At 51.3% G+C, this 13626-nt stretch overlaps 3 protein-coding genes across 3 annotated transcripts; 2 read left to right on the top strand and 1 right to left on the bottom strand.

Annotated features, from left to right (window-relative positions):
* Positions 1 to 1483: 1483 nt before the first annotated feature.
* GLRG_04116 (RNA recognition domain-containing protein) lies at positions 1484 to 2734 on the top strand (the record flags this gene model as incomplete). Its single annotated transcript, XM_008094801.1, has 1 exon — positions 1484 to 2734. The coding sequence occupies one exon, from the start codon at positions 1484 to 1486 to the stop codon at positions 2732 to 2734; it is 1251 nt and encodes a 416-aa protein (XP_008092992.1).
* Positions 2735 to 4591: 1857 nt separating this feature from the next.
* GLRG_04115 (ABC-2 type transporter) lies at positions 4592 to 9314 on the bottom strand (the record flags this gene model as incomplete). The annotated part of the gene is made up of 6 exons (XM_008094800.1): positions 4592 to 5018; positions 5077 to 5306; positions 5367 to 5600; positions 5655 to 6605; positions 6665 to 8206; positions 8277 to 9314. 6 exons carry the CDS (start codon positions 9312 to 9314, stop codon positions 4592 to 4594), a joined length of 4422 nt encoding a protein of 1473 aa, XP_008092991.1.
* Positions 9315 to 12168: 2854 nt separating this feature from the next.
* GLRG_04114 (nucleoside-diphosphate-sugar epimerase) lies at positions 12169 to 13484 on the top strand (the record flags this gene model as incomplete). The annotated part of the gene is made up of 5 exons (XM_008094799.1): positions 12169 to 12185; positions 12252 to 12466; positions 12527 to 12604; positions 12691 to 13163; positions 13221 to 13484. The coding sequence occupies 5 exons, from the start codon at positions 12169 to 12171 to the stop codon at positions 13482 to 13484; spliced, it is 1047 nt and encodes a 348-aa protein (XP_008092990.1).
* Positions 13485 to 13626: the final 142 nt, after the last annotated feature.

Here is a 13626-nt window from a genome sequence, read left to right as displayed (position 1 = left end):
CAGAGAGGGTGCAGTGCCGCTCGGTCGGGCTGCTGCAAGCCGCTTGCGAGATTAAACAGAAGCGGTCAAGGGCCCGATGGATGCCCTATGCCGAAACAGCAGCCTTGGAGAGGATGCGGTACCTAGCAGGTGCGTTCTATAGAGGTAGGTACCTTGCCAGGATCTTTGCGAAAAGTTGTTGTGACCAGGGGTGGAGAGTCTGGATGGCGGCCATTGGCGGTTTCGCCTAGGTGACTGGTGGGTCCCTCATTCGTCAGAAATCATCCGCACGTGAGTGGATGGCAGGGGGTCTCTCTTCTATGGCTGTTGTGGCTTGTTATGGTGGCGGAGAGGGGCTTGTCTCTGCTTTTGCTTTTGCTTCTGTATCTACGAGCCGTGCTAGTGTGTGCCTAGTCGCTCTCTCTCTCTCTCTCTCTTCTCAGACCCACATTCTGGCTTGCAGCTGAGTGCAGCTTGTTTTTTTCTCTCTCCCCTTCTTCCCGCCTCCTAGTCAGCTACACGCACAGTTCTGGGCCGGCTGAGCGGCTGCATTTATTTTTTTCTCGGGACGTGGCTGAACACGGCTTGGCAGAGCCCATAAGCGTTGGCGGGTCGCTTAATCTTCAACTCAAAGCGGGTCGCGGGTCGACCCCCTTCGCATCATCATCCATGGCAGGTTATCAACCCCTCTAACTCGTTAAAGTGCTAAACAATATTCCCTGAGGAGCTAAGTCTAGCGCTCCCCGGCTACGGGTGGATGCCCCTCATTGTCCTTGACGACAAGTGCTTGCTTGATTGGCACTTGTATGCAGTACTAGGTATGGTAACATCTCATCATTTGCGTTACATTGGCCTATCCATGCTGCGTTATGCTTGTCTTTCCCCGAATCAAAACAAGACATAATTTGATGTCAATACGCCAAGTCAAAGGGAGAGACACTCAGACATATCCTTGCGAATTATCTCAGTCACCGCATTTTCTTCTTCATCCTGGTGACCAGGTTATTGTCCGCACCTCGCACCTTAGTCGTGTACCAACCAACAGAAACGTGGCGAACAAATGCAGGGCGCAACTTTGGTCCAAATCCCAACCACCTTCCAGACACTCAGCGTTTACTGCCGACTTGCTTAAGTATCTTACCACTTAGCTGAGTAAGTACCTAGGTACCTATGTAGCTCTATGCAGCCCAAAAAATACTCTAGGTACCGATACGCCAAAAGATACTTTCTGTCTGGCCCGAGCTCAGCGACCTTGACCTCGGTGAGCACAAGCCCCATAATAGATAGAGTGGGGTTATTTCACCCAGAAGCACTCTTATCGCCTTATCGATTGTCGATTCCAATCCAATACCAAAAGGGGGAAAAAAAAAAAAAATTCGAGGCCAAGGGTGCAAGCGGCGAAGGGTCCCCGATGCGAGTTTCTCACCGTCGCTTCCAACAAGCCTTCCGGATTTTGGAGTGACCGATTCTGGAACATCCCGGAACCCCCCATCAGGTCCTCGCAATGGCCACCACTGGAGCGGAGAAACCGTCCAAGACGCCGAAGACCGAAGATGCGACATCACAATCTCCCGAGTCCAAGAAGCGCAAGTCGGTTGTTGTCGACGAGATCGAGGTCGACCTCGAGGCTCCCGAGCCCCCCTCGAAGCGCGCCAAACGTCTGCTGAAGAAGGGCAAGAAGCTGCCTCCCAAGGTCGACAGCGACGATGAGAAGGAGGCCAAAAAGAAGGAGAAGGAGGAGAAGGACCAGGCCGCCAAGGCCCGCTCCGAGCACGGCGTGTGGATCGGCAACCTGCCCTTCTTCGTCACCGCCGACGACCTACGCAAGTGGCTTATCGCCAATTCGGGCGAGATGATTACCGAAGAGTCCATCACAAGACTGCATTTGCCGTCCACCAAGCAGGCCGGCCGCGACAAGCCCTCGAACAAAGGCTTCGCCTACGTTGACTTCAACGATGTCGCGCCCAAGGTCGCCGCCATCGCCCTGACCGAGGCCGAGCTGGGCCACCGCAAGCTCCTGATCAAGGACTCCAAGTCGTTCGAGGGCCGGCCGAAGAAGGAGGAGGAGACCGCCGCCGTTGCTGCCAAGGAAGAGGTGCCCAAGAGCAGCAAGATCTTCATCGGCAACCTGAGCTTCAAGACGACCGACGACGACGTGTGGCAGCATTTCGAAAAGTGCGGGCAGATTGACTGGGTCAAGGTCGCGACCTTTGAGGACACAGGCAAGTGCAAGGGCTACGGCTGGGTCAAGTTCCGCGAGCCCGAGTCTGCCGGCTGGGCTGTCAAGGGTTTCGTTAAGATCAAGGAGGAGATTGAGACCGAGGACGACTTTGTCGAATCCTCCAAGGACAAGGACGGCGACGACGAGATGAAGGAGGAGGAGGAAGAGGCAGGGGACGAGGCGAAGGACAAGAAGACGGCCGAGGAGCCGCGTTTCAAGATGAGGAAGTGGTGGGTCAACAAGCTCCTCGGCCGCATGCTCAAGATCGAGCTCGCCGAGGACGACCAGACGCGGTACAAAAAGCGGTTCGGCAAGGACGCGCCCAAGAGGCAACAGCAGCAGAACGGCGAGGACGCCGAGGGGGGTGCGGACGGTGCGCCGACACAGGAGAGGAAGCCGAGAGCTCCGCGGCCCCCGAGGACGGAGAAGCCGAAGCCGGCGGCGGGCGAGCTGAAGGCGCAGGACGACATCATGGTCGCGAGGCTGACGGGTGCGGCGGCAAAGCATACCGGTACCAAGATTACGTTTGACTAGCGAACAATACGCATGTGTCGATTTTGAGCAACGAGACTGAGCACCATGTGAAAAGCACGACGTATGCCGCTAATGGGAGTCAACCGTTCCGAAGGGCCATCTTTACAGGTTACAAGGCCTTCTCCCGAGCAGCGCATGGCTTGCTTCTGACAGAGGGCGCTTTCCCTTGTCCCAAGTGCCCGCGACTGGGTTCGAGCGCAGCACTAAGCTTTTTTGACTTCAACTAGAGAGACCTTTAATCAGCGCTCGGATTGATACGGTTCCATCGCGCCGTCATCCCTGCTTGTCAGGAGAGACTAACTACCCGTACCGTACCCTGCCTGAATTGGGGTGTTTCCCATGGAGGACTCGACTTTACTCGACTTTACTCGACTCTACTCGGCGTGGGCAGCCAAGCTAGCCGGCTGGGGGGAGGGTGTAAGCGGAACAAAACCAGCGGTAAACCTGAGACAGCCAGAATTGACGGGACAGGCTCTGGCAACCTTCTGAGAGGCCCCTTTGTTTTCATATTGTGATGAGTGATTTGGCCAATGACATGTGTTCATGATGCAGAGAAACACTATAGCTGTTGGGAACTTGGCCTAATTCTTCTCTCTATAGAAGCCCACCCCCGTATTGTCAATATCTGGCACTCGTATGTCGGACGTATCTCAAGATATGCCCTACCACTGCATCCGTATCCCTTCGGGTGCGAAAGAACGCCACAGCCGTCAAGAACGGCATGATAGCCAATCAGAGCCAATGTCTATAGAGTCAGGTTTTAGGAACACATGGCACGTTCAAAACCCCGACATGAAGCCGCTTGAGAAGTGACGGTTTCTACATGCTCCTATTGCCTTATCCCGCTGTCGAGGGAGAATATCTCAACTCTGGCTCGAAGGAGAGGGCTTCCTGTCGGATTCAACATCTGAGCCGACAAAATTTGCAGTAAACACTTGCGTCCTCAACTCAGCCATGTTTCGGCCTTGTGGAATAATCACACATACTGCCTTGATTATTGGCGCTGCTAATTGGTGGCCCGGACTGTCTGGGATGATTCCCAGGGTCGGCAAGGCGTCGTGACAGCGTTGTAGTGAAGCCAGAAAATTGATCATATTCACCATGATATGCAGCGTGTGCATGGCGGGGGAATGGGACTTTGGTAACTGACTCATGCACCTTTCCGCCCTGAACACATTATATACCAAACCAGCAAAAGAGAAAGGTTGTATTGCGGTGCAGAATACATGGCTTGGCATATTCTTTCTCAGCCTGGCTTGCCTTTCGTACCACGGCTACCGAGAAATCAGCTTGCGTCAAACTCCTAACCTGGAACAGATTATGTATGCGTTCGCTGTAGGTGCCCGATGATCATGTGCTTCTCAGAGTTCTTCGGTCAAACGCTAAAGAAGAGATGAAGTTGTTCGATAGAGAACCCTTACTGCTGCAACCTGATATAAAAACCTTCGTTTGCCGATCGATCCAACGTAGCAAGTAAGCAACGCTTGTATCAGCCCCGATCGACGAGACATAGGGTCTAGAACTCAGCCTAGAATCTGTATTGAGGAATCTTTACCGACATTTCGAGAAAACGGAAAACGTAAACTTTTGGTACAGATGTTTTTACTGCTTCGCCATAGTTACCACAAAGGAGCTAAAAAGATGTCACGGGGCGTATAAGCGTTATTTAATACGCCGTAAATAATGGCGTCGTTTTTGGTTACGTGACAAGTAGACTGACTATCCCGAGTCTCCAAACCCGCGATCTAAGTTACCCAAAGAATCTAATTATGACATCTAATAACCATTCATCCTAACATTGGCGTAACTTGATGCTCTCCTAGATCAATCCGATCAATGCATTGTGCTCTGTGCGAATCAAGCATTCGACGGTGAACGTTTCTTGAAATCATTCTTGGGTACCCGCGTAACCCAGTACAAAGCCGCGGCCGCAACAATGTTGAACACGCAAAAAGCCCAAATTAACCCAAAGTCGCGCCATCGGTTATCAAAGCTCATATTCATATCCGACAAGAACGTGTTTGTATCTGCCATATCGCAAAATTGACACTTACTGGCGTTGTTATTGACCAGATATCCGCCATTGTTCTGGATGTACTCGGCCATATACTCGCCGCAAGTACGGCCACTCGGAGCATCAAATATGAGAAGCTCGGTTGGACTGCACTTAACGGGCGCATTGGCCACGCCAGTGCTGAGGAATGCGTCCATGAGGTATGTGAAGGGGTTGACACGGTACATGAAGATCCAGAAGCCAGGAAGCTCGTGGGGGCCCGCCAGCACACTGTTAGAACATCAGTTAAGCTGTCCATATTTTCAAAGAACAAGAGGGAGTAACATACCCGCAGAGGGCAAACATCAAAATGAAGGCCAAGTTCATGATGCCACCCGCGACCTCGGCACTGCCCAGTCCGGCAATCATGAGGTGCGCAAACGTGCTGGAGAACAAAAAGAAAACCCAGCAGATGAGAAAGAAAGTGACGGCGCGAGATTGAACAGCATCAGTCCATTCCGCGTTTCGATCAAGTCGCATTGGGTAGAACCACAAAAGGAAGGAGAAAACGGCCATGATCTAGTTATCATGTGTTTAGAATCTTACTCGTATCAGCCACCAGATTTGAAGGAGACTTACAGAGTTCCAAAAGATTTCAACTATGACATTGGCGGCCATGAAAGCTTTCCAAGAATACGACTTGGCCGGACGCTCGCGGGCTTCGTACATTGTGCGTTGGGACACAAAAACGGGCATGATTTGCTGGACAACCTGACTGAAGATAAAAAGAAAGGTATAAACCCCGAACATCTGGTTCTTGAGGCTACGTTTCGTGTTGTCGCCCCCCAGGAGCGTCAATCCAATGAAAAGTGCCTGTTGTTTCATCCAGTCAGTGCCTGCAGGCTCCAGAAAATGGGATGCACTCACTGAACCACAAGTAACAATGGATTTCGAGAAGATGTACGACGGACTACGCCAGTACTGCTGGAATACTCGCTTCGTTACTTCGTGGATCTGGACACGAAAATCCGCGGCAAACTCCTCGTGTGCCAAAGTATCATGGGTTTCCGTCGTCTGCCTGGCATCGTTATGACTCTTGTGCTCCGATAGTCTTCTTAGCTCGCTTTGAACACTCTGGTATTCTTCACTCTTCCGCCAAACATTTGGCCAGTCGATATCAGTGTGGGCTTTAGGGGCTGCTCCAATGACTTCGAGCATATACTCGGCAGGATTCGATCCGGGTTGGTAGCCCGGGGCACCGTGCCGACCAAGGTAGTCGAGAAGAACATGCGAGTTCTTCCCGATGTCACCAAAGTAGACCGTCTGTCCGCCTTTTGCAAGCAGCAACAATCGATCAAATCTCTGGAAAAGCGATGCTGATGGCTGGTGAATGGTGCAGAGAATGGCTTGGCCGCTTTTTGTTAGCCTTTCCATCAGATCGCAAATTGACCACGAAGTTTGACTGTCGAGCCCCGATGTTGGTTCGTCCAGAAAGAGAAGCAACTGTGGTCGGGCCACCAGCTCAACGCCAATCGTTAGAAGTTTACGCTGTTCAACGTTGAGGCCCTCGCCCAACTCCCCAATCACAGCGTCAGCATACTCTTGCATGCCGAGAAGGTCGATAACAGTATCGACATACGCCAGCTTTTCCTCCCGACTGTACTGCCGAGGCTGGCGTAAGAATGCGCTGAAGTTTAGGGCTTCTCTGACGGTCGCCGTATGGAGGTGGAGATCCTGTTGTGTCACGTATCCGGTCTTGCGCTGGAACGAGGAATCCCGAAGATGACCATCAACGAGCATCTCGCCACCGACAACACCCATCGTTACGCGACTTGCCAAAACATCAAGCAGACTCGTCTTGCCGGCTCCCGAAACTCCCTGGTAAGGTTCTTGTCAGGAAAGGGCCAAGATCGATCGATGATGAGGTGTAGACTTACCATGAGCGCAGTCAAGGTCCCGGGCTTCACCCATCCATCAACCCTATCGAGAATCCGGCGAGTCTCTCCTTTGACTTGCACATCGTAGCAAACATCCTTCCAATGGAACACGGACGTCTGTTTCGCAAGGCCAGAGCTGTCGCTGTCTTCAGATTTCTCAATGACCGGGTATGGCTGGTTCCCCCCAAGGTTTTCGTCGTCGTTGGGACCCCTCTTCACGTTTTTCAACGTTCGACGGTTGAATAGAAGAACTTCACCCTTGGACCTTTCGGATGACACCAACTCAACGGCAACAAGATACATAGTCATGAAGATGACGGTGATAGCAACCACTATGCCAAAGTTGCGCCAGCGATGCCCATTGACAAAGCCGTAAACCACACGAAGGTGGTCTTCTCCGTTGATGGAGTTGGAACCAGGAACAGCTCCACCAATACCACAAACCCGCTCATTAGATCTAGCAGACGACGTGTCGTAATTGAGGCCACTGGGGACGAAATCTGAGCAACTAAAGTTGCGACCGACAAATTCATTTAGGGCAAGACTCTCCTGGACATAGAATACGGGGTTGACCCAGCGAATCCAGCCCATCCAGTCACTCAGGTAAGCTTGAGGAATGGAAAATCCGCTAAACAGTATCAAACCTAGAAGGATGATGGCAGAAGGAGCCAGCGCTTGCGCCATTGTCTTGGTGACAGAACCGAGGAATCGAAATATCATTGACATGGAGATGGTTGTGCTGAAGGAAAGTAGGAGGAAGAAGAAGAACGGTCCGGTAGAGTCGCGGCGTAAGTTCGTCATAAAATAAATCGGGACGTTGATGAAGAGAGAGTTGACGAGTTTGTATGGAAGGTCAACAACCATCGCAGCAACCGCCTCGGCACTTGGGTGGTAGAGAGCATATCGAGCATGTTTTTCAATGATCTTTCGCTTGCCGTATAGTGTGAGAACTTCCAAGATACTACCCATGGCATTGATCAGTATGGCGTAAAATATGAGAAGGAGCCGCTTGTATATACTAGAGGAGTTAGGAGGCAGATTGTAGAAAATGCTTGAGATGATGAGGGACTCGAAACAGTTTGTTGTCAACATGGTGATAGTCATCCAAGGTTCGCTGATTAAGAGCCTGGAACTCCGCCATAGGTTTAGAATGATTTGCTGGGAAAAGGACAAGGTGTAAGGCGAAGAAGGTCTTTGCCGTTTCGATTGATGTACTCTCCGAGTGGCGGAGAATTGCTTGGAGGTGTTGCCACCAAAGGGAAACTCGTGCTCGAATTCATCTATCTCCACAAGAAGGCGTCTTCGATGCTCGCTGGCTTGCCAAGCTCGGGCAAACTCGTCAGGGCTCCTCGGCGGCGTTTGTCCCTTCCAATCGGGGTGCACAACCCTTTCGGAAGAGCTCGTCATGGAAGTAAGAAAGTCGGCGGTGGTCTTCTGTTCGGGACACCGGAAGCCAAGACTTTCGAAATACGGTCTGGCGTCAGTAGTCTTTCCGAAGAATATTTGACGCCCTTCGTAAAGGACAATGACTTTGTCAAAGAGCTATAAAAACGTTTCAGCATTGACTCGCAATGGGGCAAAGAGATAAAGCCCAGGGATATTGTGAACTCACATCGTATGCCTCCTGTGGCGCCTGGTAAATGGACACAGCGGAGCTGAATCCAAAGACGTCTGATTGCATGCGAAGAGTGTGGCAAAATTCGATGGCGTTGGCAGAATCAAGCCCTCTAGTACTGTTGTCCCAGCACTGGAGAGGAGCGTAGCTCAGCACTGCCTCGGCAATGCTGACCCGTTTTCTCTCTCCTCCACTCACACCACGCACAAAATCATCTCCCACTCTGGTGTCCTTTGTGTGGGAGATGCCGAGGAGTGCCATGACGACGTCACGAAGATGCTCGGCGTACTTGTGCTTCGAGATGCCGTCTGGAAGAGCCATGTTTTGGGGGCAGCGTGCCCGGGCAGCAAAGTAGAGCGTCTCACCGACGGTCAGGAACGGGAAATGGTGGTCGAACTCTGCCGTGTAAATGGCCTCTCCCTTGAAAGTCGTGTTCATCTCATCTGGTGAGATGCCTTGGTAGTTGAGTGTTGCACCATCGGCTACGTAGAAACCGTGGGTTTCACCAGCGATCGTTTTCAGCAGAGTCGTACAGCCAGATCCCGGAGGTCCCAGTACAGCAAGCATTTCTCCGCTCTGGATGACGCCCTCCACGTTGTGCAAGATGTCGATTTGCTGTTTCTTCCTTGACTGCACAAGTCGCGCTGCAGCCTCCAGAAAGAAGTTGCCGACAGTCTTTTGATAGTCCCTTGTGGTGCCCAGTCCGTAGATGTGCAAGTTTTTGAAAGCCAGGCCAACCGTGTTTGGAGCGTTTCCGTGAAGTGCTTTGGTCTGGAGCCTGTGGAATGCCGCAGCCCACTTTCTGGCGTCGAATTCCGGGTCCCTGGGATCGATTGTGGCGTCGGAGGGCTCAGGAAACAATGAGTGGACACCTCCGTGGGACGCGGAGGTTAGCCGCTTGGCCAAGTCCTGTATCTCTCCTTCGGCGACCTCGTCGGCATCTGAAGAGATGACGAGAGTCGTGTCGGAATCGAAGCGAGTAATATGAGGTTCGGCAGCTGCCGGACCCGGACCCGGGAACCCGGGAGCAAGCATATTGATCGGGGGCAGCAACATTTAGACCGATTTCGGGTCTAGGTCTCTTGTAACAACAAAGATGCCACAAGTCAACTGGGCAAGTAATAGATTTCAGAATCCGAGTCCGTCTTCGAGGTGAAGACGCCATCAGGTGGGAAAGGCACAGGATGAATTGTAGCATGTGTTGGTGGCTCGACGCACGGAGCTCTTTGCAGCGTTGCTGGATTAATCCGACCCGTACGGAGGTCATCGTGATGGTTGACATACTTTCAACGGTCGGGCATGCTGACATGCACTCTGACAAAAGGAGTTTGAACGTAAAAGTTTCCACGGGTAGGTAGGTACTAAGGTGAGGCATGTTGGGTTGTTGTGGTGCAGTAGAGCGTTTCGATGTCGTTGTCTCGGAAAGTGCGAACTGCCCTTCTTTGCATCGCAGTTACCGGCGGGGCACGTCATTGGTAGAACAAAAGAGCAGGGCAAGTGCGAAGAGCCAGATGACCGGAAACCGTCATTGCCGTTCAGCTGGAACTCACAAAGTGTGTCATGCCATGAGTGTTGGAGTGGACGTTACTTCTGGTCCTGACCGAGGAAGCTATCGATGAGTTAAGCATATTGTGTGAGATTTGCGTGCTAATTAATTGACTTGTTTCCAAAAACCAAACTCTCGCCCGATCTTCAGGGATGTGCAGGCAAGATCTTCGTCTGACGTTGATGATCTCAGCCCTAGTCCCGCCATACGTCTACTCCTCAGACGCTTTGATTGGGTTTGCGTCTCTTCACTGTCTGTCACATTTATTGTCGCCTTGTACCCATTTGCGCCAACACTGGCCATCTTGTACATTGGCACTCAGGATTCTGCGTTCAGATGGATCGGCAAGGGGTTATGGAAGCTGGGTAACGGTCTCTCAGTAAGCCCGCACTCCCCACGAGCCTCGTCCCAAGGTTTACTACGGTCTTGAAACCAGTGGCACCTGTCCCGCTTCTAAACAGCAGCAATACGTCTTTGCAGAAACCTTCCTGACTGACGTTTCATCTACTTCCAGTGTACAAATTGTCGTGCCAAGAAGGTATGTCTTCCACTGGGCTTACACGCCTACGCCCTCAGCTCATCTTTTCCTACCTAGCTTAGGTGTAGCCGCGCCACGTGTGCGAGCGCTGCAACATACATTGCCCTTCCTGCCAATACAATCGACGGAGAACTCGAACAAGTAAGAAGAGGGATGCAGGCCATCCCAGGCACCAATACCGTAATGGGCCAGGTTTCCAGTCGCAGCTATTGACTTGCGAACCAGTCAAATAACATCTAGGACAGCACGACAGCCTTCAATCTTCATCAAGTACACCGCATCGGGAAGAGTCAAGAGGAAAGTATAGGGACGAGAAACAAATCAGACTTATTTTCCTATACAACCTGATTTCAGCTGCTCTACTAACCCTTCATACATACTGATCGGGGGACAAGCAAGATGATTCAGGGGTTAACAGGCGGAAATTGATGTTGGAGGAAAGCCTTTGCAATTGGGAAGAGTAGATGCAAATCACAGAGCTGCAGCTTGATAATGGCACACAGTCAGCCCTTGGCCAATATTTCTTGGCCCTTGTTTTTGCTATTTGGAAAGGCTTGTGCGAGTTAAGAGCGTACGCTTCGGCGCTACTGCAGTGGGTGGCAACGAACGCCGATTGATTCTGGTTGAAATTGGCAAGGATGATGCCGGGTAGAACTGACTGACTAGTAATAAGCTTGTAACTGACACGCAAGGCTTGACTGCGACGAGAAGAACAAACCTAAATCATCATTGGGCATCGAATCCCCTTTTGAATCATTTGACTTCCCTTACGACTCAACGGATTCGGTGCAAGACCTTCGGATCATGCATTTCAGCATGCAAGTGAGCATGTGGTGCTGAACTGACATTAACATACAATGCTGGATATTTGTTATTTGATACCTTGAGAATAGATCGATCCAGTCACCCATTTTTCGTAGCTTTACCACGAACGACTGGCTAATTCGTTCTATCTTCATTGTTCTGCGATGTGTACGATCCTCAACTGGATGTTGAGATAACAACTCCCGCTGGCCGTATCTACTTAGCTAAAGAGAGCCTACTGGCATTTGGCGAGCTTCCAAATGATTCGGGGTGTGGACTTTCTATTGCTTCGCGTAGCTGGAACGCAGAGCTGGTAAGTCTCCTGTCACGAGTTAGAGCACACAACAGGGCATATGAGGATTAGGGTCTAAAAGGCTTAATTGAGTGTAAGTGAAGGTAACGAAAGTGAGGTCCTATATATAGGTAACGAATGTGAAACACCACGTGATATAGCACCTGACAGTGCTGTTACATGAGGTGGAAATGCATGAAGCTATCGTGACATCTCCCTACGTTCGAGCTTCACTAGTATTCCAGCAATGGAGTCACAGGAGCCACAAGAATCGCATTTTATTGGATAGTTACTGTTCAGCTAGTATCAGGAAACATATTCCTGAATAAACGGGATAGCGTCACGGCGCAGTTCTTCTAGGCTTAGGAAATCTGGGTTGCACTGTGCTGTCAGCAGAGAGCGAATGGCTGCTCTAGTAAGCAGAACGACGGAAAACATTTCTCGAAGCCATGATTATGCTAGCATCAATATCATTCGTAGACCACTCTGTCCCCGGCAAAGATTGGTAATCACCTAGAGCTTCGATCCCTGATTTGGAGGGTGAGCTCGAGTTGTTTGTATGCAGCCAGAAGAAGTATATATGTGGCCTTCGGAGAATCCGCGCGCCCTAGTAGCTCGAAATATCGACTCATCTGGCCATTATTCTTCACTTAAGGTCTATGCAGTGCTCGAGTATTCAGGTTGACAATTCCAACAAAAACCTAGCACAATGACAAAGATTTTCTTGTAAGTTGTTGCCATATCAGCTGCGTTGTTACTGGGGCTGGGGAAACCTCCGAGTGCTTTGCTCAGGGGTGATTCAGGACTGGCGCTACAGGCTATATTGGAGGCAGCGTTCTCTCGTTGCTTGACGAATTACACCCCGAATACGTCGTTCGAGCACTGGTGCGATGGTTTCAAGGGAAAGCTCATCGTCATTGCCTTCTGCAAGGTTCAAATTGTCCAAGGAGAACTAAACGATGGCGAAACAATTGCCCGCGAGGTCTCTGATGCGGATGTCGTTGTTCGTAAGTTCATCCAAGCTGTTTTATAGTGTCGATTGGGTTACTGATGCAAAGTGTCTGCAGACTTGGCTGCAGCAGGCAACCTGAAGAGTGTTGAAACCATCCACAAGGCGCTGTCATCCGAGGCAGCAGCAAAACCGGGTAAGTAAAGATGTTAAACGTCCCCAGTCACTTGGTTTTTGAGGTTTTAATACTGCTGTATCCTCATTATACTGATTGCTAAATAGTGCATTGGATCCAATTATCCGGTGCCAGTGTCCTCGCCGCTGCGGAGCTCGCCGACAAAACCCACTGCCCGGGCGAAGCAAGCGACATTGTCTTTAACGACGGCCCTGCCGGGATCGAAGAGCTGCGCTCCTTCATCCAGAAACACCCAAGCCGGGTCGTAGACAACTACATCATCAAAGTTGGCGAGAGTGAGCCGCGGATTAACACAGCACTGGTGTTCCCTCCTACCATCTACGGCCGAGGACTCGGCCCTGTCAACCAGCGCAGCGTTCAGATCCCTTCTCTAGCCAAGGCGACGCTGGACCGCCAGCGAGGCGTGCAAGTTGGCAAAGGCCTCAACCGATGGGGTAATTTGCACATTGAGGACGTCAGCCGGTTAATCTTACGCCTGGTTGAGAAGGCGGCCGAAGTCAAGAGCGAGGAGCAAGTCTGGAATCCTAACGAATTGTACCTGGCTGGCGTCGGGGAAACTGTGAGTGAACAACCGGCCTCGATCCCATAGCAACCGCTAACACGACGCGTTTTTTAGTCTTTTGGAGAAATCGCCCAGCTCATTGCTACTGCGGCTGCCGAGAAGGGACTCATTCCCACCGACAAGGTTGATGTGATAGACCCCGAGGAGGCAGACAGTCTGCTACTGTATGGAACGGCGATTTACGGAACAAATGCTCACAGCGAAGCAATCAGGGGCAAAGAGGTGCTGGGCTGGGTGCCCGCGGGAGAGCGCCTGGAGGACGAGATCCCCAAAGCTGTAGCACGGGAGGCGTCTGTTAATCAGCGAAACAGTCCATGAGCAGCAATAGGCAAGGTGAGAAGCCAACGATGGAAAATAGGAAACCTCTTCGAGCCATTTGGCAATTCCAAACAACCTAGACGCCATCTAATCCGAATCTTTGCGTCTTTCTAGCATTGCGAACCGTGACCCTCCCCCCCTG

The sequence above is a fragment of the Colletotrichum graminicola genome, assembly GCF_000149035.1.
Source record: "Colletotrichum graminicola M1.001 genomic scaffold supercont1.13, whole genome shotgun sequence".
Lineage (NCBI taxonomy): Eukaryota > Fungi > Ascomycota > Sordariomycetes > Glomerellales > Glomerellaceae > Colletotrichum > Colletotrichum graminicola.
Note: the sequence above shows the minus strand (reverse complement) of the source record. Positions and strands in the feature narration are given on the sequence as shown.